Source organism: Salmo trutta, chromosome 26, assembly GCF_901001165.1.
Source record: "Salmo trutta chromosome 26, fSalTru1.1, whole genome shotgun sequence".
Classification (NCBI taxonomy): Eukaryota; Metazoa; Chordata; class Actinopteri; order Salmoniformes; family Salmonidae; genus Salmo; species Salmo trutta.
In genome coordinates this window covers 23,666,566-23,693,344 of record NC_042982.1, presented here as the reverse complement: position 1 = coordinate 23,693,344, position 26,779 = coordinate 23,666,566, and the positions used below count along the sequence as shown (strand labels likewise).

General features: G+C 41.7%; 1 protein-coding gene across 3 annotated transcripts in view; it reads right to left on the bottom strand.

Annotated features, from left to right (window-relative positions):
* Positions 1 to 4,765: 4,765 nt before the first annotated feature.
* Positions 4,766 to 26,779, bottom strand: part of cadm1b (cell adhesion molecule 1b) — a 160,229-nt gene continuing 138,215 nt past the window's right edge. For all 3 annotated transcript variants that reach the window (XM_029715340.1, XM_029715342.1, XM_029715341.1), the window contains 2 exons: positions 8,499 to 8,627; positions 4,766 to 8,324 (listed from right to left, as the gene is read on the bottom strand). In XM_029715340.1, coding sequence (XP_029571200.1) covers positions 8,206 to 8,324; positions 8,499 to 8,627 — 248 coding nt within the window. In that variant the 3' untranslated portion in view covers positions 4,766 to 8,205. The remainder of the gene's footprint in view (positions 8,325 to 8,498; positions 8,628 to 26,779) is intronic.

Here is a 26,779-nt window from a genome sequence, read left to right as displayed (position 1 = left end):
AGCAACAAAGCCTCCTTCACTCACGCCGCCAAACATACCCTTGTAAAACCGACTATCCTACCGATCCTTGACTTCGGCAATGTCATTTACAAAATAGCCCCCAACACTGTACTCAGCAAACTGGATGTGGTCTATCACAGTGCCATCCATTTTATCACCAAAGCCCCATATACACCCACCACTGCGACCTGTATGCTCTCGTTGGCTGGCTCTCACTACATATCCGTCGCCAAACTCACTCCAGGTCATCTATAAGTCTTTGCTAGGTAAAGCCCTGCCTTATCTCAGTTCACTGGTCACCATAGCAACACCCACCCGTAGCACACACTCCAGCAGGTATATTTCACTGGTCATCCCCAAAGCCAACACTTCCTTTGCCCGCCTTTCCTACCAGTTCTCTGCTGCCAATGACTGGAACGAATTGCAAAAATCTCTGAAGCTGGAGTCTTATATCTCCCTCTCTAACTTCAAGCATCAGCTGTCAGAGCAGCTTACCGATGGCTGTGTACAGGTACAGCGAATCTGTAAATAGCACAACTGACTACCTCATCCCCATATTATTACTTACCCTCTTGCTCTTTTGCACCCCAGTATCTCTACTTGCACATCCTCATCTGCACATCTATCACGCCAGTATTAATGCTAAATTGTAATTATTTTTGCCTCTATGGCCTATTTATTGCCTACCTCCCTACTCTTCTACATTTGCACTCACTGTACATAGATTTTGTTCTCAACTGGCATACCTGGTTAAATAAAGGTGAAATAAAAAATAAAATAAAAAAATCAATGAAACATCATACCGTAGCATTCATCCATTCATGTACCTGTGCACTCTGTTTCATGCTATCCGTGTGTATACTTACAGTGTGCATATGTTCATTCACATGTCATTATTTGCATTATAAATATTTTCACATGATTGTTGTCTCAAGCTCATACCATGTTTAGATCAGATTGTTTCAGTTATTTTCACACTAGGGTAGCTTGCAGGCAAACTCTTCATAATTGTGTAGAGAACATAGAGATGTAGAGTGTAGTGTAGAGAACATAGAGATGTAGAGTGTAGTGTAGAGAACATAGAGATGTAGAGTGTAGTGTAGAGAACATAGAGATGTAGAGTGTAGTGTAGAGAACTTAGAGATGTAGAGTGTAGTGTAGAGAACATAGAGATGTAGAATGTAGTGTAGAGAACTTTGAGATGTAGAATGTAGTTTAGAGAACTTAGAGATATAGAGTGTAGTGTAGAGAACTTAGAGATGTAGTGTAGTGTAGAGAACTTAGATATGTAGAGTGTAGTGTAGAGAACATAGAGATGTAGAGTGTAGTGTAGAGAACATAGAGATGTAGAGCGTAGTGTAGAGAACTTAGAGATGTAGAATGTAGTTTAGAGAACTTAGAGATGTAGTGTAGAGAACATAGAGATGTAGAGTGTAGTGTAGAGAACATAGAGATGTAGAGTGTAGTGTAGAGAACATAGAGATGTAGAGTGTAGTGTAGAGAACATAGAGATGTAGAATGTAGTGTAGAGAACATAGAGATGTAGAGTGTAGTGTAGAGAACATAGAGATGTAGAGTGTAGTGTAGAGAACTTAGAGATGTAGTGTAGTGTAGAGAACATAGAGATGTAGAGTGTAGTGTAGAGAACTTAGAGATGTAGAGTGTAGTGTAGAGAACATAGAGATGTAGAGTGTAGTGTAGAGAACATAGAGATGTAGAGTGTAGTGTAGAGAACATAGAGATGTAGAGTGTAGTGTAGAGAACATAGAGATGTAGAATGTAGTGTAGAGAACATAGAGATGTAGAGTGTAGTGTAGAGAACATAGAGATGTAGAGTGTAGTGTAGAGAACTTAGAGATGTAGTGTAGTGTAGAGAACATAGAGATGTAGAGTGTAGTGTAGAGAACTTAGAGATGTAGAGTGTAGTGTAGAGAACATAGAGATGTAGAATGTAGTGTAGAGAACTTAGAGATGTAGTGTAGTGTAGAGAACATAGAGATGTAGAGTGTAGTGTAGAGAACATAGAGATGTAGTGTAGTGTAGAGAACATAGAGATGTAGAGTGTAGTGTAGAGAACATAGAGATGTAGTGTAGTGTAGAGAACTTAGAGATGTAGAGCGTAGTGTAGAGAACATAGAGATGTAGAATGTAGTTTAGAGAACTTAGAGATGTAGTGTAGTGTAGAGAACATAGAGATGTAGAGTGTAGTGTAGAGAACTTAGAGATGTAGTGTAGTGTAGAGAACTTAGAGATGTAGAGTGTAGTTTAGAGAACTTAGAGATGTAGTGTAGTGTAGAGAACATAGAGATGTAGAGTGTAGTGTAGAGAACATAGAGATGTAGAGTGTAGTGTGGAGATGATAAAATACATTTATAACATATTAAATGATCAGACATTTAACACAAGAGGGGGTGTTACATTTTCATGATCCTGTGGCTAATAGAGAGAAATGTCTGGTTTCTGAGGTTAAAACATTTCCATTAAAGCTTGAATAATGCTACTGACCTTTAGCTGGAATCACTTCAAATAATGGGACAAGGCTGCTGTGACAGAATTATGAAGACAAAATGCTACATGCTAATAAATGAGGTCCTGTTCTTGAACATGCCTATCAATTTCTCAAATCAATGTCCACATCCAAAGGCTGTGTCTGATATCTTAACATGTGTGGAGTTGAGCTATGAAAAAAAGACTAATTCAATCAGGATCACTAACAACGACAGTACATCACTCACCACATCACAGCTAATTGTGATTAAATACACTGCTCAGCTTCAATTGAGAGACCAAGGGGGGTACAATATTTAAGAAATATCAAAAGCTCTGGATCTAGAAGCTGAGTTGAATAGAGGATTTTGAAGTAAAGTTGAAGTACAAATAGAACAACTATATCCACACCAGGAGTAACAGTGCAGGACCAAGGTAATGACTGCTGTCACAGCACAGAGTAGGGAAAGGATGGTAACCACCTTTATGGGTTGAACCGTGTTTAAAGTTCTTGACAACAGAAATATCAGGTAAAAGACGATGCAGCCCATTTAACATTGATATATTTTTATTAAGACAAGTACTCTTCAGATTTTTTTTGTAAAAATGTTTTATGAACCAATACAAAATATGTATGGGAACATGAGGAAACCTTTCTTTACTACACAGAAATGTTGCCCAGGTACAGAGAGACTAAAGATTTGACCTCAAAACAACTAACTGGGGCAATGAACAACCAAAACGTTCTAGGCATCAAACATGTTCTCCATCCAAACATCAAAGAAATGTTGGGGGTTAATCAGAAAACTTAACCACTGCAAATATACCACCTGTTGTTTTAAAACATCTGAAAATGTGACTGACATGCATCCTACTCAGGATGTTAATACACCATTAGAGAGTATCTAATGCTATCTAAGGCTCTATTCAATCCGTATTGCAGAAGTTCAGGATTACAGTGTGATTGAAATTGAAAGGGAACCTTCCTGCGTTAGCGGAGACTGCATTCACTGTAAACACTGTATATGTCTGCTCAATCGGAAATTACCTTTACATTTATATTGCACAATCTGTAACAATACAGATTGAATAGAGCCCTTAGTCTCCATTTTGTTTGGTGATTACTTGTTCTTTATGTTTGGGGAAAAAACAGACGATACATTTTACTGTGGATATAAGGTTTTATAAATAACAACCCTTGTATTTTAGTGGACACCGACTGTACAAGTGATATTGTCTGATTAACAACTGTAGTTCTTTCTTTGTGAACTACGTCTATACAAAATAATATGTAACATTTAACAGTGCACCATATATTAAGAACACAACATATACAACTGAGAAAAAAAGATATATCTTGTGATTTTATAACTTTCTGAAATGTGTAGTATTCTTGGGGGGCCTTCGCTTTGCATTTCACCTGAGATGCAAAACACAAGATTCAACATGAACCTGAGAAAGTGGAAACACATGGACTACATATCAAATACACTCAGTGGCCAGTTTATTAGATACAGTCATCTAGTACTGGGTCGTACCCTCCTTTGCCTTCATATCAGCCTGAATTCTTCGGGGCATGGAAACGTTGCTCAATTGGTATCAAGTGACCGAACGTGTAGCAGGAAAACATTCTCCACGCCATTACACCACCGCCACCAGCCTGTACCGTTGACACCAGGCAGGATGGGGCCGTGGACTCATACTGCTTACACCAAATACTGACATTGCCATCAGGAACCTGGATATGCAATGTTTTTCCACTCCTCAATTGTCTAGTGTTGTTGATCGCGTGCCCACTGGATCCGCTTCTTCTTGTTTTTAGCTGATAGGAGTGGAACCCCGTATGGTCGTCTGCTGCAATAGCCCATCTGTGACAAGGACCGACAAGTTGTGCGTTCTGAGATGCCGTTCTGCAAACCTTTATTTAACTAGGCAAGTCAGTTAAGAACAAATTCTTATTTACAGTGACGGCCTACCACTGTTGTACTGCGCCGCTATTGTCACATCCTGACCCTTGTAAGAGGTCATTTTCTATAGTAGATGGGTCAGGGCGTGACAGTGGGTGTTTGGTTGGTTTTCTTGTTTTCTATTTCTATATTTTATGTTCTAGGTTTTCTATTTCTATGTTGTTGTTTTTTTGGGTTGATCTCCAATTAGAGGCAGCTGATCCTCGTTGCCTCTGATTGGAGATCATATTTAAGTAGGGGGTTTTTCCTTTTGAGTTTGTGGGTTGTTCATTTTGAGTAGTGTGTTTTCCTCTCTGCGTCACAGTGTGTTGTTTTTTTGTATTTCAAGTATTTGGTGTATTGCAACATTTCACTATAAATAAAAAGATGTGGAACTTCAACCATGCTGCGCGTTGGTCCGATCATTCTGACAGCCGTGACAGCTATTTGCCTGTTTGTAGCCCCCCTGTTAGCTTGCCCGATTCATGCCATTCTCCTTCGACCTCTCATCAACAAGCTGTTTTTGTCGACAGGACTGCCGCTGACTGAATGTTTTTTGTTTGTCTCACCATTCTCTGTAAACCCTAGACACTGTCGTGCGTGAAACGCCCAGGAGGCCGGCCGTTTCTGAAATACATACCATGCACAAAGTGGCTTAGGTCACTCGTTTTTCTCGTTCTAACATTCAATCGAACAGTAACTGAATGTCTCGATGCCTGTCTGCCTGCTTTATATAGCAAGCCACGGCCATGTGACTCACTGTATGTAGGAGCAAAACCATTTTCGTGAACGGGTGGCGTACCCAATAAACTGGCCACTGAGTGTATACTGAAAACAAAAACAACACTTCATATGAATCTCTACAGCGATCACTTCAATTGTATCCAGAATAAACATTGATGATTAACAAAACAAAAGCAAGTTCAGAACTAATCGATAAGCATTGAGATTAATATTGATTTGCAAATTTCTATTTGTTATACTGGTATCGGTTATGTTCGGCATCACACTCAAGCAATTCAATGAAATAAACATCAGATTTCCAAGGCTGTTTCGTTTGTTTTACCTTCCCTAAAAGTGTTGTGAGCCTTGACCACAATTACAGTACATACCTAATACAATAACCATATAAATACAACCAAAATGTATTTAGTAAATAAATTAAATAAATTATTTCGGCTACCTTGTAAATTCTCAACGGACAGAAATAGATCACCCGTAAATAAAATCATGAATACTACTTGGCTTGTTTGTTGTGGGGAGCTGTTTTTCAATAGAAGCTGCCATATCATTCAGTTATGATTCCAATTATTTATCCAACCTGAAAATAACTCTAGCTTGATATTCCAGTTCTTAGTACTGTCTGATTTTACGAGTTACATGTGAATAGAGAGTGAGACTACCACTACCGGTGTAAGGTAGCAAGAGATTCATATACTAAGATATAGTATGACACTGTTGACATCGTACTGTATACCCTTTAAATAAAGGAAGGCACTGAATTTAGTCCTTCACTCTTTTTTTTCGTCACCACTATGATATATTTAAAAGCAAAGTAAGGCAGTGGCCGTCCTTTTTTATGAATGTATTTGGAGCTGTTTTGCTAGTCACACTGATATATCCAATAAATCCATTGACTAATGCACCATGGAAAAATAAAAGCAGGAACTTCAATATGCATTACAGGGATTCCACAGCAATCTGTACATTTACTTCAAAAGCGGAAACATGGCAGAAATGGAAACCATGCTACTTATTCCCCATTCAAAACTTCTAGGGGATCTTCAATAACTTATTATTCACAGACATTAGGAATGCTCATTGAGCAATAACCATTAGTGTTCTGTAACATTTCTAATTTGAAAACAAAACATTAAGTAATGCAACAATTATATAAAAGTGTATCCTAATATCCATAAAATATACAATGGCAGTCAAAATAATACATACAGAATTGTGTACTAGCTAATGTTTGAAAATAGAGACTGAGAAGATGTTTTAATTAGATGTCATAACAATTAAAACATCTTCAATCTAAAGAAAAAGTAACATATTTTCTTCCCTTTTCATACTGAGTTACAGTATATTCCTCTCAATAGCAACCTGAGCCCACAGACTAGTTAAAGGAAGGGTTGGTTCCCCTGCAGGCAGCCTGCGGCCCGAATTTGGCCCGCGGATGGTTTTATTTGGCCCCCCAAGTTTTCTGAGCATAAATGAAAAATAATTAAAATATATATATATTTTGGTGAGGGGGGGGGTGGATTTTCATTGTTGGACATAAGACTGACTATAACAATTCCAGGAAATCAGCTTCAAGTGATTTTAATTTAGAAAATTGGATCCCGATTAGCAATGCGGGGGATGATTAGGTGGCCATGATGGAATGTGGCCAGGTTGGGAATTTAACCATGACACTGACATGAACACCCCTACTCTTACAATAAATGCCATGGGATTTTGAATGACCACAGAGGCAGGAGACCTGTTTTAACGTCCCATCCAAAAGACGGCCCTCTATGCAGAGCAATGTCCCCAAATGTAAACAAAGTTTGAAATTATTATGTTTTAGTGAAATATTATTATTATTATTATTATTAATATTTTTGTGCTTCTTGCGGTTAATTTGCAGTCTAAAAGTATTTTTTTATTAGGTTCTGGCCCCCCAACTATCCGCTCATGAAGAAATTGGCCCGCGGCTGAATCTAGATGATGATCCCTGGCCTAAGACAGCAATAAAATAGGGTTTGAAGGTCCATGTAAGGTTTCTAAATATACATTCAATATATTAAATTCAGTATATAATAACACAATTTAACTTGTTTTATCTGTAGAATAGTATTCTTTCAACTAGAATTGAACCTGTGTTGAAAATACTGGGTAATATATGCACTGTATTTACACACATGTACAAGCATTACTATTACATTGGTCATTTACTGATCATTGAGGGTATGAGTATGATGACCCAGAGTAAACCATATTGTGACCTTTACCCCACACCTAGTGACCTCATTAAGGGGTTTGAACCTCTTAGCGTAACAGTTAAGACAACACAACTCAACAAGTCTTATGACCATGGCAGCAACTTCAGTCTTTTAACCACAGAATGAAAATAAAAGTGATGTTTCAGGATGTCTGATACAGCAGGAGAGGTCATATTTATGATTGAGTTAAGAGGGACAGTATAGTTTGATATTGATAAGAGTTGTTTACAATAGGTTTCAGCTGGAAATTACTAAAATGTATTGTTGGCTGCTTCTACAGTACACAGCATAGAGAAAGACACAGAGAGCGAGAGAGAGGGTGCTTCTAAAAGCCTGGTACACAAGCTAAGATGGAGCTGCAGGACAACAAGAGAAGAAGTGCTGTGTCATCTCCTCTAAAAGATAACTGCAGCAAATAGGACCTGGTGGAGTCAACAGGTTTGGGGTGGGGGGGGGGGACAACAATTACAAAAGAAATAGAACAAGGCACAAAATTGTCTGTAAAATAATTGAACTGTACAGAATGGGACCCAGCAGTCCAGGAGAGGTTGGATGGGAGAATCCACGACGAAGCAATGAAGCCTCCCACTACTCATCCACTCCAATCTTCCTCTCCTCTTCAATTCTCATCATTCCTCTCCTTTTCTCTTCTCCTTTCCCCACCTCTCTTTCCTCCTCAGCTGCACCTTTCGTCCTCCACCTCTCCCCCACCCCCTCCGGCCCATTCAGAGTTAGATTTAGTGCTCCTACAGGACCCCCCACCATAACACCCCCCTGGCCTCTCAACATTAGATGTAGTACTCCTTCTTCTCTTCCGTGTTGTTGTGTCCCCCCTCTGCATTAATGATGGCCGTGTCTGCATCTGCTGCGTCGTCTGCCCCTTTGGCTTCATGTGTGAAGTAGGTGCCTGCAACAAATAAACACATTTATGAACACCCCTGTTGGACTTAAATTGATGATAATGAATCCCTACAGCTAGTCCACTTCTAGGTCTATGAATTATCAATGATAGTGTACACCAGTTCATCTCAAGCCAGTGGAAGCATTGTAACAGCCAGGGGACCCAGGTGAGCCGTTATACCTTTGTGTCTGGCGAAGTAGCGCCCCAGGACGATGAGTGCACAGAGGATAGCGAACATCACCACGGCAACCACGCCTCCAATGACAGCGTGGTCTATCTTCTGTGGTGCCCCCTCGCCAGCTCTGGAGTCTGGAAACAAGCCAATCACAGCCTCTTAAAACAATGATCCCCAGACCCCTTCTTTGAGCCAATCAGAGCTATCAGAGCAGTGACTGCCTTCTGATTAAATCACAGAGCAGGAGACCGGCAGTAGCATAGTAATGTACAGTGTACTCAAAGTCACAAACACTGAAATCGGGTAACATTTGCAGCCAGAAATATAGGGATGAAGCAAGACTACATTGTCAACTTCTACATAGAACCTTCTATAGATGTCCATGGTCAAAGAGTGACCCACTCAGGGAGCTGTGACTCAATACAGAGTGACTACTGTCATATTCAATACAATTCCATTAGAGCTATTCTGTTGAAGGTGTCTTGTTCAACAATGAAGGACAACAATACATTGTACAATGTGAAGCAGTGGAGTGTTTTCAGTTCCAGTCAACATTCAAATGTATGATTAACCTCCTCCCACCCAGTCAGACCTTCTCTTCCCTTCCCACTGTGGCTGTATGGGCTGTAGAACAGAATAGCCCCCTTCATTGCGGTTTCATTACTTTTTCTGCATACAGTTGAATTGCATTTCTGAATGATATTATTCAAACTACCAAATGCACGTCTAATGTATATGTATGTGTGACATAATGGCAACTTCAGACCCCATGGCCATGCAAACTGATACTGCACTGCCGTGAATGAGGCCTCAATCTTTGCCTATCTTTATCTATGTCATTTATAAGTGATTATCTGTGTGTGGCAATGGACATTCACAACAGGATATGTACCATGTCAATGCATTTGTTCTCTCTGCTTTAAAATAGAATGAAATCTGGCGAACTCTATGACACTGTATCATAATTCCAAATACCTCCTTATTCTGGGAGGCTAGAGCTTCTCCTCTCCAAAAAGTGGTTGTGTAAAATGTTCAGAGACTGTTACATAAAAATGATATACTTGACATACCCCACAATTTAAACAGAAACATTCCAGGGAACTGTAAAATATACTCTGATTTAAGAGGTAATATCAGGAAGTTATAGACCTCAATCATAGAGAGTAGACACAAGCACATAATAAATCTGGCCCGGTGTGCTGTCCCCTCTCACAGAAATACATTTCCCACCCCAGGAACCCACAGTGGATCAATGTCCACTGTTTAGTCCACTGAATACTGTTTAGTGAGATTTATACATCTGCTAGCTACAAAAGAAAACGGTAAGGCATTAAATCTCCAAACTTTCCAAATTTTCGGCACTCGAGGTCTACAGATTAAGTGTGGGGATCTGTGTCAGGAGTGAAGAGGAGAGGTGAGAGAAGGGGTGTTACTTTACTGCCTGAAGGAGAGACTCCATTTCCCATCAGTCCCCTCCAATCATGAACTGAAATTGGATGGTTTTGAATAAAGATTATGATTAGGAGAAAGGACTTTCTTTCTGAATGCGAATGATAAAAGCCGAAAATGTCTGACACATCCTTAACTTGAATAGAGAGTAAAGACACACTTCATTGCCATTTCCTCTTCAAAATGGATTTACCTCCACCAAGCAGGGGCAGAGCTCACATACTGTAGACACAGACTAGAGTGTTATCTGCTGCTGCTGGTTGTATCTCAGGCAGGATGAGCTGAGCAGAGCTGTTTGTTTCCAGTAGCAGGGACATCTGGTAGCACAGCACAGCACAGCATGCTCCCTGAGGAGAGGGAAGGGCCCATGCTCCATGCTAATGAACATCAACACGCTAAATGGACTGAGCCGAGGAGCCTTGTCACGTCCCCTCCCTCCCTCCCTCGCTCCGCCTCACCCCCACCCTCACCTCACCCCCCACCACCTTCCATTTGACACCTGAACCAGACAAAAGTCTGGGAGCACAACCAGCCTGCCACAGCACACAGAGGGGGAAATAGAGCTGGTTTATTTTCACACAAAGAAGTGGGCCCGTCTAAAGCATTGAACGTACCTATCACAAAATATCAGCTGGGGGACTGTAAATTCTATAACCCATCTCTAATGTCCAATGGCTAGATGAATGACAGATCTGTAACGGAACCATCCCACACTGTTGCCCTGTCTGGAGTCATTCAATGGTTCTGCATTTTAGTTCAGAACCACATTAGCGGCCCTTTATTGCCTTGCACATAAACTAAATTGAATTTTGATAATGTTTATAATATGGATTTGCTCTAACATTCGGCCTTTCCCTCCATTTACATTTTAGTCATTTAGCAGACGCTCTTATCCAGAGCGACTTACAGTAGTGAATGCATACATTTCATACAATTTCATACATATCATACTTTTTTTTTTCTGTGCTGGCCCCCCGTGGGAATCGAACCCACAACCCTGGTGTTGCAAACACCATGCTCTACCAACTGAGCTACAGGGAAGGCTGTTATGACATGCCCATACCTCGTTCCTGACAGGATGTGGCTGGGGGAGCTGTGACATGCCCACACCTCGGTCCTGACAGGATGTGGCTGGGGGAGCTGTGACATGCCCACACCTCGGTCCTGACAGGATGTGGCTGGGGAACTGTGACATGCCCACAACTCGGTCCTGACAGGATGTAGCTGGGGAGCTATGACATGCCCACACCTCAGTCCTGACAGGATGTGGCTGGGGGAGCTGTGACATGCCCACACCTCGGTCCTGACAGGATGTGGCTGGGGGAGCTGTGACATGCCCACACCTCGGTCCTGACAGGATGTGGCTGGGGGAGCTGTGACATGCCCACACCTTGGTCCTGACAGGATGTGGCTGGGGAGCTGTGACATGCCCACACCTCGGTCCTGACAGGATGTGGCTGGGGAGCTGTGACATGCCCACATTTTGGTCCTGACAGGATGTGGCTGGGATAGCTATGACATGCCCACACCTTAGTCCTGACAGGATGTGGCTGGGGAGCTGTGACATGTCCACACCTCGGGCCTGACAGGTTGTGGCTGGGGAGCTGTGACATGCCCACACCTTGGTCCTGACAGGATGTGGCTGGGGAGCTGTGACATGCCCACACCTTGGTCCTGACAGGATGTGGCTGGGGAGCTATGACATGCCCACACCTTGGTCCTGACAGGATGTGGCTGGGGAGTTGTGACATGCCCACATCTTGGTCCTGACAGGATGTGACTGGGAAGCTGTGACATGCCCACACCTCGGGCCTGACAGGATGTGGCTGGGGAGCTGTGACATGCCCACATCTTGGTCCTGACAGGATGTGACTGGGGAGCTATGACATGCCCACACCTCAGTCCTGAAAGGATGTGGCTGGGGGAGCTGTGACATGCCCACACCTTGGTCCTGACAGGACATGGCTGGGGAGCTGTGACATGCCCACACCTTGGTCCTGACAGGATGTGGCTGGGGGAGCTGTGACATGCCCACACCTCGGTCCTGACAGGATGTGGCTGGGGGAGCTGTGACATGCCCACACTTTGGTCCTGACAGGATGTGGCTGGGGAGTTGTGACATGCCCACATTTTGGTCCTGACAGGATGTGGCTGGGGAGCTATGACATGCCCACACCTTGGTCCTGACAGGACGTGGCTGGGGAGCTGTGACATGCCCACACCTTGGTCCTGACAGGATGTGGCTGGGGGAGCTGTGACATGCCCACACCTTGGTCCTGACAGGATGTGGCTGGGGGAGCTGTGACATGCCCACACTTTGGTCCTGACAGGATGTGGCTGGGAAGCTGTGACATGCCCACATCTTGGTCCTGACAGGATGTGACTTGGAAGCTGTGACATGCCCACACCTCGGTCCTGACAGGATGTGGCTGGGGAGCTATGACATGCCCACACCTCGGTCCTGACAGGATGTGGCTGGGGGAGCTGTGACATGCCCACACTTTGGTCCTGACAGGATGTGGCTGGGAAGCTGTGACATGCCCACATCTTGGTCCTGACAGGATGTGACTTGGAAGCTGTGACATGCCCACACCTCGGTCCTGACAGGATGTGGCTGGAGGAGCTGTGACATGCCCACACCTTGGTCCTGACAGGATGTGGCTGGGGGAGCTGTGACATGCCCACACCTCAGTCCTGACAGGATGTGGTTGGGGGAGCTGTGACATGCCCACACCTTGGTCCTGACAGGATGTGGCTGGGGGAGCTGTGACATGCCCACACCTTGGTCCTGACAGGATGTGCTTGGGGGAGCTGTGACATGCCCACACTTTGGTCCTGACAGGATGTGGCTGGGGGAGCTGTGACATGCCCACACCTCAGTCCTGACAGGATGTGCTTGGGGGAGCTGTGACATGCCCACACTCTGGTCCTGACAGGATGTGGCTGGGGGAGCTGTGACATGCCCACACCTTGGTCCTGACAGGATGTGGCTGGGATAGCTGTGACATGGGATAGCTGTGACTTAGCGACTGATTGACTGACTGACTGACTGACTAACTGAGGAGGCTGACTGGCTTAGTGACTGACTGACTTCGTGACTGACTGACTGGCTGACTGACTGAGTGACTGCCTGAATTAGTGACTGACTGACTGACTGCCTGACTTATTAACTGAATGACTGACTTGGTGACTGACAGACTGACTTAGTGACTAACTGCCTAACTTTTTGTCTGAATGACTGACTTGGTGACTGAATGACTGACTTAGTGACTGACTGACTGACTTATTGACTGAATGACTGACAGTAACTGGGGATCAGTTGTGTGTATCTCTGTCCCTTGGCTGATTACATGGAATATTGATTTCATTAGTCATACTGGAACACACTCTTGCGAAAACAGGCAGGCGACTTGTATGCACACTGTGGATTTACAGATGTAATTACACACATTTAATTGCAATGGTGACTCTTGTGAATTGATGGAAAAAGCTCATAACATATTAGGCAAGGGGGAAAATTCAATCTCACCCTCAATAGAAATACAGTGCATTCGGAAAGTATTGAGATCCCTTGATTATTTCCACATTTTGTTAGGTTACAGCCTTATTCTAAAATGGATTAAATCAATAAAAATCCTCAGTAATCTACACACAACACCCCATAATAAGAAAGCGAAATCAGGTTATTTGACATTTTTGCAAATTTATGGAGAAATAAAAAACAGATATAACTTATTTAGGTAAGTATTCAGAACCTTTGCTATTAGACTCGAAATTGATTTAAGGTGCATCCTGTTTCCATTGATCATCCTTGAGATGTTTCTACAACTTGTGTCCTTGAGATGTTTCTACAACCTGCGGTAAATTCAATTGATTGGACATTATTTGGAAAGACACACACCTGTCTATATAAGGTCCGACAGTTGACAGTGCATGTCAGAGCAAAAACCAAGCCATGAAGTCGTAGAGCTCCAAGACAGGATCGTGTCGAGGCACAGATCTGGGGAAGAGTACCAAAACATTTCTGCAGCATTGAAGATCCCCAAGAACACAGTGGCCTCCATCATTCTTAAATGGAAGAAGTTTGGAACCACCAAGACTCTTACTAGAGCTGGCCGCCTGGCCAGACTGAGCAATCGGAGGAGAAAGGCCTTGGTCAGGGAGGTGACCAAGAACCCGATGGTCACTCTGACAGAGCTCTAAAGTTCCTCTGTTGAGATGGGAGAACCTTTCAGAAGAACAACCATCTCTGCAGCACTCCACCAATCAAGCCTTTATGGTAGATATGGAAGCCACTCCTCAGTAAAAGGCATATGACAGCCCACTTGGAGTTTGCCGAAAGGCACGTAAAGACTGTCAGACCATGAGAAACAAGATTCTCTGTTCTGATGAAACCAAGATTGAACTTTTGTCTTGAATGCCAAGGGTCACATCTGGATGAAACCTGGCACCATCCCTACGGTGAAGCATGGTGGTGGCAGCATCATGCTGTGGGGACGTTTTTCAGCGGCAGGGACTGGGAGACTAGTCAGGATCGAGGCAAAGATGAACGGAGCAAAGTACTGAGAGATCTTTAAAGGAAACCTGATCCAGAGTGCTCAGGACCTCAGAATGGGGCAAAGGTTCACCTTCCAACAGGACAACGACCCTAAGCACACAGCCAAGACAATGCAGCAGTGACTTCGGGACAAGTCTCTGAATGTCCTTGAGTGTTCCTGCTACAGCCCGGACTTGAACCCGATCAAACATCTCTGGAGAGACCTGAAAATAGCTGTGCAGCAACGCTCCCCATCCAACCTGACAGAGCTTGAGAGGATCAGCAGAGAGGAATGAGAGAAACTCCCCAAATACAGGTGTGCCAAGATTGTAATTTACACTTTTAAATTTCAGACTTCATTTATCAACCCCTACAAAAATGTTAATTGATTATAATCCACTGTACAGCATAAATATGGCAAAGGCAGGCTGGACTGAATTGAATTGAGCCTTAGATTTGAAAGTGTCTTTGTTGAGGTCAGTTCATAGAGTGCAGGCATCCATTTAGGGCTGTGAGGTCAATCCTTTGTGTTGTTTGGAACAGGGGTGTAACTTTCACTGGGGACAGGAGCTACTCTTTATTTGACTGATGTAGCTAACAATGTAACAGCTGTTTGACTTAACAGAAAAAAGTATTTATTCTCAGTGCTGAGCTAATAGTGTAACTGACATGGAACGTTAGCTAATGTTTCATCCCCTCTCAACTGAAGTTATGTCTGAAGAGAATGAACTAGCTAGCTAGCTAGTGGCTACCACAGCCTGTTCAGCTCTAGCCTCTAGCTATCTGTCAGGTAGCAGCATCTAACAGCTGGTGTGTGTATGGAAATGTTTTGTAGCCTTTTTGTCCCGTTTAAACAGAAGTAAATTAACTGTGAATGGTAATCAGTGAACAGATACAAAGTTCCATCTTGAGTTGATAGGTAGGCTACAGTCTGGGATCTGGGAATAATGGTCATTTCAATTATTGAACCATTGATTCTATTATTGGATAATATAATGTATATACCTACACAAAGGTCATTCTTTGTCATGCCTCATTTGAGCAGGATCAGATGGTGACAGGGGTTTCAGCAGGGTCAGGCAACCAGCGAAGACCAGTCTGTGACGGCTCTGAGGTGAACTTTGCAGATACAACACTGCATTCCCTTTGCAGCAAACAATGGACAAGCCAGAAGCTTCAAAGATTTGAACTATTTTAAGAAAGTCTGACAAACCTCTAAAGTTGAATTCCCGACGGTATCAAGGGTTGATAGAGGCTTTTCCCGATGACACAAAACATAACAGATAAAAATGTGAGGTAGACCTGGGAAACACTATTGATGAAGATGAAAGCATACAGATATGTTTGAATGCCCAGTCATGTTCATATAATCTCAGACATAAATAACTGCAGTGTAAGACCATCCATAGAACATGCCAGTGAAAATTAATATCATGCACCCAGAAATGAAAATCCTCTGCTGGAGGTGTAACACACAAAAGGAGACATATTTGCATATGTTATGATCTTGTCAAGGCTGGCTGAATTCAGGCTTCTCCCTGTTTTTGTTTGCTTGGAAATGTTGATACTGGAGACTTATCAGAAGAAACTGTGTAACCTAGCATTTATAGCAGTTAAGAAAAGCATTGCCATTAATTGGAAGGTTGGTTATCCTCCCAGAATGTCACATTGGATAGCAGAAATGTCAAGTTATGCATCATTAGATTTAATTTATTACAAGATTAAGGGTATACTTAAACATTCAGAACGTCTGGGTGCCTTATATGGAATACTGTATGACAAACGGTGTCTGTATTGAAAACGAATTTCTTTAGTCGAGCAGTTGTAAATAGATTTTTTTTGTTCATGGCATACAAGATAACTGTCTGATTTGCGCCTGTCTGAGTGGACTAATCCATTGAGGCAGCGAGGATTCCACGGTCCAAGAATATGGGTATTGTGGCTCAGATGCACAAGGCACGGCTCTCTCCAGAATGCGCTCTCTCCCGCCATTTCGTGGATATTCATTGTTTCATAACTTCATTGTGTGCATTGTTTGCTGTGTCTATCAATTCCCCATTACATACAGTACCAGTCAAAAGTTTGGACACACCTACTCATTCCAGGGTTTTTCGTTATTTTTACTATGTTCTACATTGTAGAATAATAGTGAAGACATCAAAACTATGAAATAACACATATGGAATCATGTAGTAACCAAAAACGTGTTAAACAAATCAAAATATATTTTATATTTGAGATTCTTCAAAGTAGCCACCATTTGCCTTGATTACAGATTTGCACACTGTTGGCATTCTCTCAACCAGCTTCATGAGGTAGTCACCTGGAATGCATTTCAATTAACAGGTGGGCCTTGTTAAAAGTACATTTGTGGAATTTCTTTCCTTCTTAATTGAGCCAATCAGTTGTGTTGTGACAAGGTAGGGGTGGTATACAGAAGATAGCCCTATTTAAAAAAAGTTTTTGTTCATTTCTTTCCATTTCGAGTTTTGTCAATTTATTCAGCGTCTTCTGTTTGAAACGCTCCTGTCAATGTTGATTACGAATACAGAAGTTGGACTAGTCTACCTGGCCTGCGCACAAATGTAGGCCTATAAATGTTCCCATTTGGGGATGTCTGATAGTATTTCTGATTGTCTTAACTCACCACCACTAATGAGCTGTGGAGCTTCTCAAAGTAATTTTTCTTCACCTCAAACAGCACGTAAATTAAGTCTGTTTTTATAATCAATTGAGAATGACAAAAGATCCTCAAAGTATTTGAAGAATATTTCCAGCTCTCTCCCTTTCGATAACCACTCGGCAAGAAGGTGAAAAATGTAAAGCCAGTGGTAACGTCATAAAATACCTGATTACTTCTAATCCCTTGCACTAATAGCCTACAGCTGTGTCTGTCCCGAGCTCATCGGCGCAGAATATTTAGTTGTTTATATTTTTTTATTTACATTTTCTCCCCAATTTCGAACCCCAGGCTGTAGTGACGCCGCAACACTGCGATGCAGTGCCTTAGAACGCTGTGCCACTCGGGAGGTCAGGCCCAGAATATTTTATACAATGCTTCAAGTTTGCTAACACGTGTTTCTGGGCGACCCTGTTGATAGTTGATACAATGTTTCAAGTTTGTTGCAGACAGGCCATGCGTAGCCAATGTGATTTAAGGATATCTATTTTTATCAGGATATTTTCTACCTGCAGGCTGCAATGTTTTTATGTATTGGCTTTATGTACGCTATTTTTACAAAAGTTACATTTAGATTTGTATAATTATCATTTAGATTTAGATAGAATGTAGATTTACCACAGGTAATGATTTTGAGATACAAATACTTAAAATTGAAATTAAACTGTTCAATGAAAATGTACATATGAAAATCTAAACTGGCATGAAGATTGGTAGAAATGGTAAGATAAATTGGCGCTCCAAATGTAAAAGGTTCCCGACTGCTGGTGTAGCCTATTACCGACAACTTCAGGAGCGTAATTCTGCGAAGGCCAGCAGCAGCGGGAGAAGGTTATTTTCTTCTAGTTAGGCTATCTTGATCTCTGACTCCTTCTTGAGTCATTTGTGTGTCTTAATTATTTAATCAAACAGCCTGCTAGAGATTCAGAGACAAACTTGCGCTATCAATTCTGAACAAAGCAGTGAAGATTCGCAGACTCAACCATGACATTTTATGGAGGTGCAAAAATACAGGTGAAGGAATGATGGCAACGCATAAAATCTCTGAATGGAGAGTTGACTGTGAACTCTGGACCATGGAATGTTAGCAAAAATGTTTTTTGGGAAACTTTGATTTGACAAAACAAGCTTCTCAACTACACACAAAAGGATACTGAATGCTGCCTGCTTCTACCGTGTTCCTTTAAAGCATTTTTCTGGGGAAGGTCATGGCTAAGGAAAGTGATTGACAAGCTAATGGAAAATATATTCCAGTGCTCTACCCTGCTCTCACAGTAGCATCTGTACCACATGTTCCGGTGGGCAACGTAACCAAGACTGTAACCTCAGAAAGAATATTAGAGGAACTGAGTTCTCTGAACTTCCAATGCTGTATATTGTTACCCTTTGGAGGGTCAGCAGGTAGACAAACTGACACACCACTTCTGGTTAGACATTCTCCTGCTGTGCATGTCAACCTAAGAATGTTGAAAGGGTTCATAATGAATTTTGAGGAATATTGAATCCATCTGTGCCTGTTTTCCTTTTTTACCTCAAGTATTCCCAAATATGATCTTCTAACAATAGCTGCTCAAGATCTGAGAAATAGTTGTGAAGTTTCCAAGTTAAATATCCTTATTTCAAGTTAAAATCAGGCCATATGAGAAAACCATCTTCATTTAGTATGACACTCTTTGAACATCCTCATCCTTGCACAATACAACCCATACACCCCTGGGGACCAATTAGAATGGACTATTGTACAGACTAAATTGGAGCTAGTGGCTAATTTTCTCCTCACATAAATGGATTTATCTTTTGTTGCTAAATCAAGAAAGCAAAGCACACCCATTACAAAGGGAACCAATCTGCTAATCTGAGTCAACATCATTTGCATATCAAATAAGCATTTAATGTTAAGCCTCAAAGGCTAATGATATACAAGTGTTAAGTGTTTGCATTAAATGTTTGACAAATGACTAAATGTTTGATAAACAATGAATTAACGCACACTAACTGTCTGAATCAGTAGTGTTAGAGCCAGGCTTGAAAATGTGCATTCTGATTCAAGACTGGCTCTAACACTACTGACACAGACAAATGTTAATCCCTATGCAGTGGAAACTGACCTATTGCCTCTACCATTCACCTCTCTTTCATATACAGTACATTTCATAATACACTAGTATGACTTTACTTCAGCCCTAAATGCGTACATTATCATAAGGTGCCATCTGATTTCAAAGGTGCTAAACCATGTGGGCGTATGTATCCAAAGGATTCACTCAGTCAAAGCTGTGAACAGCTGAATCATTCACATCTTCTTACTTCTGTCTCAGCACCAGGAGAATCAGCATAATAAAGTCACACTCTGGTCTGCCTGCCTGTCTGCCTGTCCGTCTGCCTGTCTGTCTGCTTGTCTGTCTGTCTGCAGAGCTATCTTTGGCAGTGCTTCAACAGCACAATGAGGTGTGCCGAAGTTAGGCACTGTAGCGTTTGAACGTCAGAACGTGGAAGACTTCTCACTTCTACTGTAGCCCATTAACTCAGTGACATATTCAGGCTTCAACACTATTTAGTGACACCATGTAGCCTCTCCTTGGTGTGGTTGGTAACACTTAACATGGCTGTCTTATTTAACAGATAGGACTTAGCTCATACAGTAAGATACTGTTAACCATTCTGTTAACCACTAACACGTATTACTGTTTATAATATTGTTACGCATTGTTATGACAGTAAAGACAGTTCAACATTTTGTAGAACATTTGCTAATGTTTGCACTGAAGATTACATGCACAGCTTGAAGGCACGCCCACGTACTTTTGGAAGATGAAGAAGCCAAACTCCATAAGACAGTGAGGAAAAATATGAGAACACATTAAAAAAAATGTGAAAGTATCAACGTGCACTTACAGTAAGACAGCATACTTTCTCTATTATCCCTCCAATACATTTCAGCTTTACTCAATAACAATGAAATTGCCTCACAAAACAAAGCAGAGGAGAGAAAAGTCAAGGTCAAGTGTCCCATTCATTCCTTATTCTTAGTGCCAGCTAAACTCAGATTGACTCATTCATTGTTGATGAAAGGTCCTTCCCTGGAGTAGGATCAATTTAGCTGGATGATAGTGGATATGCTGTGGTGGGCTAGCATCCTTGCAGCATACAAACACAGGCTTGACGGAGATCTGTGTGGTAGCAGGCAGCATGACTAGTGGCCTATCTTTGGCGCTGTATACATGATATACTTTAAGACAATATAGAGCCTGCAGCTCAACGGGGAACTGTGGATACCCTGCATGCGGAGGACTTAGTGCTCCTCCAGCCACTGAGCCTGTACATCTGGATCAGTTGTTAAACCACAGGGTTCTGGAGATCTCATTTAACTGAACAGGATACTCAACATTTACTTCTTACATTTATTCAACATGCACACCGGCACAATGTACAGTACAGGAGCCCTGTCAAGTGGTTTGAGTTTTCAATAGAGATTATTGTGAATGGTGAGAAGTGTTTCTGTCCAGATGCTTCTCTACTCTCTACTCTCTCCAGCCAAGGCGAGGTAAGGAGGGGGTTAGCAGGAGATTACCCAGGATATGATGTCCCTCCCTGGGATCATCTCTGAATGTTTGACGAGTGAGGGCTTTACCTCAGCAGACTGCCTTTATACCCCTTGAGATGTAGAATCAGAACGACTACTACCCTCTCACCAATAGAAACCAGCCTGCCAGCACAATACCAGAAACCACTCTGTTTAATAATGCTGGCTGAAATCTATTCACACCAGCTCCTCCATAAAAGCCATGGTGCCTGGAGCGTTGCATTTGGTTAGCAAACCAATCAGAGAGGCAGCCCTTATGAATTAGGATGGGCACTGTACTTGTTTGTTTGCCATTTTATAATAGTAAAAAATATTTTAAAATAAATTCCCCATACATTTGTGAGGTGGAAGACCTTCAGGAAAAAAACAATTGGGTAACCCCTGCACTCTCAGTCTCTTTACTTTAAAGAGGTTAATACAGCTGCTTTAAAACCTACTTTTTAATGCACTTTACAATAACCTTTGGTTAAGTAAATGTTGGTGTACGTATAGTTGACAGTATAACACTGAAAAGAGGTTTGGCTTTATCCCACCCATGACACAATGCTTTCATAGATTGTGGCTCATCTCTCCCCGAACTCTACAGGGACTTAAAGTCTCTTAGTCCTACATCTTTTATATAGGAACACTGAAAAGCTTGACAATGTGAACTCTCCAAGCACCCCTTTTCTTTCTGTCTTTCTGTCTTTCTGTCTTTCTTTCTGTCTTTCTTTCTTTCTCTTTCTTTCTGTCTTTCTTTCTTTCTTTCTTTCTTTCTTTCTGTCTTTCTTTCTTTCTTTCTCTTTCTTTCTGTCTTTCTTTCTTTCTGTCTTTCTTTCTTTCTTTCTTTTTTCTTTTTTTCTTTCTTTCTTTCTTTCTCTTTCTTTCTGTCTTTCTTTCTTTCTCTGAGATAGAGCAGTAGATACAAAACGTGGAGGGCTGGCCAGCTCTACACCAGAGATGTACAAATGACTCTGTGGTTTCATGCTTTACCATGGCATTTGCTCCTCCTCAACACAAAACCATATTTAGGCCTTGAACCGCTGGCTCTATAGCCTGTTGCTAGGCTACACCAAGGAAATGCAAAGAAAAAAAGAAAACACTTATCAAGGACAGAAAAATCTAGCAGGGCATGAAAGCATTACACTGTGGAAATGAAAAGCTACATTCTACATGAACTGGGAGCCACACAAAGAGGAAACGGTGCATAAACAACTTGTTCAGAATGGAACCCCACAGAATGTTTCCCTTAGCTTCATAAAGGGAAGTGGAGAGGCCACATGGAGGGATGGCTGCTTGTGTGGATCAATGGAAAATGGCAGCTTGAGAGCTGTATGTTTACACATTCATTTGGATAACACCATTCACACACATCACAGGAGCGCACTGTGTGGTGCTCAGGGTTGGGAGGAACTAGCTTAAGAAGTCCTCGATTTGTTCCTAACAGGAATCCCTGTGAAGTCCAATGAAGAGTTCTCTAAATATAATGTAAAGCTATGGTACATGACATTATATTTCAATCTCTTTGGGCCTCAGGCTTACAAGGATATTCTGGTCATGACACTCATGTTACCCTCTGTTGCGAATGTACGTTTTATACTTGAACAGAGTAAAATGCCAACAGAAGGTGCGGTTCTGCAGCTTTGAGTAATGCAATGTGACGCTTTGCAGGCCAGGTTAACAAGGCCCTTGTGACATGGTATTTAGAAGACTAGTGAACAGCAAGAAAGCTCTATTACATCCTACCAGCATGCACTGCAGAAATCATGTCAAACCCCCGTTTAAGTCCTGTCTCTCGGAAATCACTGAGGAGTTATGAAAACGTCTCCGCTGTCGCATACAATAAGCTGTAAGTGAAGAGTAATTGGCATACAATGAAAAACACAACACACCATTTTAACAACCACCTGTTTTTACGAATTGCATTCTCACTGTAAGTTGGCTGACACCCATGGGAGTTGAACCCCAATACTATAACTACAGTATCATCTGTGATTCTCTGTAGAGACCATATGAGATCATTCAACAGTCTCCTCAGAGTTCTGTCCTAATCCAAGGACAATCATAAAACATCAGACATACACATGTAGGATCTTTTGCGCCAGTTTGCTACAGCAGGAAAATAATCCTGCAGCAACAGGACATGTGAATTAATATATACATTATAATTAATGAAAAAATTAAAATATTGCAAACTTCCGAAGCCTTTTTAAACTTCAAAATACACTACAGGATGAAAATGTCCTGCATTGCATGAAAGTCCTCCTGCAACAGGGTGATCAAATTAAGATCCTACATCAGTATAAAAGTACAAATACTGGGACACAGTATAGTAGCATTTCATTGATACAGGAGATCCTATACAGAAAAGATCACCCCTCTTCTGTGGTGTGAAATATTCCAAATGGACAATAAAAAAAACGTAGAAATAGGGGCTAGACCTCCTTCATATCACAGACCACTCACTCACCTTGTAGACCTGATTGTGCAGTTGATGAGACACTCAGACTCTCTACTCCCTCTACTCAGACACACAAAATGGCCTCCGGAGCTTTCCAGCACCAGCATGAAAGGGACCTGATTACTTCTCTAGTGCCTGAGTGGAAATCAAACAGCCCATACTGTACCACCACCCACCGCCACCACCACCACTCTAGGAGCCTGCGGTGTGACATGCCATGGGACATGTACTGTACGTATGGTACATCTTGATGGGCTGGCTTTGAATGAATTGGGATGACTTCATGTTAGCTCTGGAAGTACATTGTCAGCTATGCAAGTGCATTCCCCCCTTCCCTGTGTGTTAGTAGATAATCAAAGCAGGACCTATGGAGTACTTCCATAGCGTAGATTTTCATCCAAACGTTTGAGGGAACTATGCTTGCAAATATTGATAGAAATCTATTATGAGGTCTGGGTTTAGCTGGCAAACAACAGTCCAAAAAATATCAAATAATGAATGGCAGTTGTCAATCCTGCAGTTACTCTGCAATATAAATACCATATTTAGTTATCTCTAAATGTCACCTCCCGATGCTGCCAAGTACTTTTGGCCAACATTAGGCTTCAATAGATATTTTAAAAGTCCCAACCCATCCCAGAACTCCCATTCTATTTCTCTCACTGCCAGTTTATCGGAAATGTATTATCTTCTAAATGGACTTTCTCTCACTGATGAATTCGTTTGGCGATCCTAGCACATGGTCTCCATGTGTCCGTATATGAACAAACCTGAACTATCTACAATGCAGGAGAGAGATTTTTGTTTTGTTTTTGAGTTTATTTGAACAACCATATTATACACAAAAAAATCTTACCAATAGCAACACACTTCTCCCATAAAAGTGAAAAGAATAGGAAATGAGCTACATTGTAACGGCCGTCGTCAAAATGAGACCATTTTGACCACTTACAAAATAAACCAAAAACGACCAGCAACAGTTCTGTCAGGTTGTAAAACTCAACAGAAAACATTCACCCACAAACCCCAAAGGAAAAACAGGCTGCCTATGTATGACTCTCAATCAGCAACAACGATCTACAGCTGTTCCTGATTGAGAGCCATACACGGCCGAAACAAAGAAATACACCAACATAGAAAACGGAACATAGAACGCCCACCCATGTCACACCCTGGCCTAATCAAAAATAGAGAACAAAAAACTCTCTCTATGGCCAGGGCGTTACATACATACAGTACTGTAGAAGATCCAGCACTAAAAGGTATGTACAAAGATGGGCCAGCTGACACTGTAAATAAACTGACCTCCACCCATCATTCAGGGCAGGTGGGGCAGTTATTATTATTATTATTAAATTTTTTGTTGCCTGTTTTCATGTTATTTTGGCATTAATATGTGTGACATATCATTTTGCAAACAACGAAAAAATAAATATGTATTGAGTTAATAAAGCTGCATACAAACATGGTCTCTTTTTTGCTTTCACTCATGGGGACACTAAGTCACCGCAAACTTTACAGGGAGAGCGAAACAATTCAAGCCCCTTGGGTGCTGCCATATATTTACATTAGAAGTGCCCATCCATGAAGGCTCAAGGTCATTGGCCACAGATAAAATGACGTCAAATCACATTACATCTACCGTAGCTTTGATTGGACTGATCATACTTTCAACATCTTAGCTAGCAAGCTAGACAAGCAGTCATCATCATGAATCACATCGACAATCTACTGGCAAATCCTTTTGAATCCTTGTCATATGAAGAGAAATTATAGATAAAACGTATCGGTGCTCATCGGCCATTGGACATTACACAAAGTCAGACAGCTAACGACAACATCAGATGAGCTAACATTAGTATCATAACCAATTCGCCATAGTATTAACTGGTATACGACTCCTTGCCGTTCCTCAAGTTATAACGCGTTAGTTGCTTACTGGACCCTGGCAATCTGTGTGAAATGTTAACTAGTTAACGAACTAACCACTATCTGTGAACTAATGTTTTCCCTCTAAAGTATGCGGTTAATTTTCAGAATGAGAGAATTAGGTGAAAATTAGGTGTTGCTTGTTAAACAAGTGGATTCAGGGATCAAGTGTAGCTGGAGCTGGGCCTGGCTTTAGCTGGATGGCACCATAGAGGTGAAAGGAACACCACACACTATCCCTCTTTCTCACTTGTTCAATACAGTGAATAAAAAGGGGTATGCCAGGTGTTCTCTCTGCCTGAAAGAGATCAGTTATGCCAACAAAGGGTATCATGCTATGCTGGCACAGTGTAGAACAGATGTCCACAGGCAGAAAGTGTACAATGTAATAATGTGCAGTGTAGGCCCAAAATATTGCTTTTGTTGTGTTGAACTTGACAGTAACACTTGTGTGTGAGTGAGGATGGATTATTTCATGTTTTACTCAGTGAACGTTATTTTTGCACACATTTGATCGATGTCTACAGTAATACAGTGGCCACTATAATAGAGCAAAAATAGAATGCATAGTTGTTTCATTCTATTTGTACTTTAAGATGTTTTTTTCTCAAGTGCAATATTTAGATGTGGGTGGTCACAAGCATCCTATTATAAAGGCTGTCATGATAACTGCAATATCAGTGTATTGTTTTTTCTCAAGACTTGAGTCTCATTTGCAGTAAAGTCTAGGCAGCAAATAACATTGGATTGCTTCCATTCATTTTTTAGCAGTGAGTTAGGTTTACATGAACCACTTTTTATTTTACCCACAGAGACTGATCATGTAGATCATATTCTTTGTTGTTTAATTAGTTAAAACCTGCATTTCCCCATAGCAGGGATTTTTTGCATGTTTCAGTGCAAAAAATAGTGTCACCTTTTTGGGCCCTCAGCAGTTTGCATCCCTGAAGCTTAAAAGGATAAACATTCACACACAACACCATGGGCCAGAAAAGGTTGAATACATTGGCCATGCTGTCAATCCAGCCTGACTTCTGCTGCAGTCAAAACACCTGGAAACTTGGAACTGGGAAATCGGAACTGGAACTGGGAAATCTGTCTGAGTTCAAGACAACTGGGAACTCTGAAAAAAATTAGCTCCAACTGGGAAAATACGGAATTCCAAGTCGGGAACTCTGGCCTCTTTCTAGAGCTTCGACCTGAAGATCACTGACGTCATGATTCAACGTAATTTTTTTCTGAGTTCCCAGTTGTCTTGAAAGCACCATAAATCCAGAGAATGCCAGACTTTGATGACAAAGTTTCATGACCAAATTTGCCCACAAGAAGGACCGCCACGCCACCTTCTTGTTCAAATGGGCACAGCACAACGTTGAGTCCAAAAATGTCTTGTATGCTACTGCATCAATTATGTAATATGCCAGGGAGATACAGTATGTATACTGCAAAAAAGAAAGTAATACTAAGTGTATGTTGTGTAGTAAGCTGTTAGTAGTTCATGTCCGTCACACTAATCATTTGGTCCCTTTCCCCCTCATAACTTAGCCTACTGTTTTGACTTTGTGGTGCACATATTGCCTGTTTCAGAGAAATGTTAACATCGAATCGTGTAAGCGCTTTCATTGTCTGCTTATATGCCCCATATATTTATCCTACAGTTCTGACTTA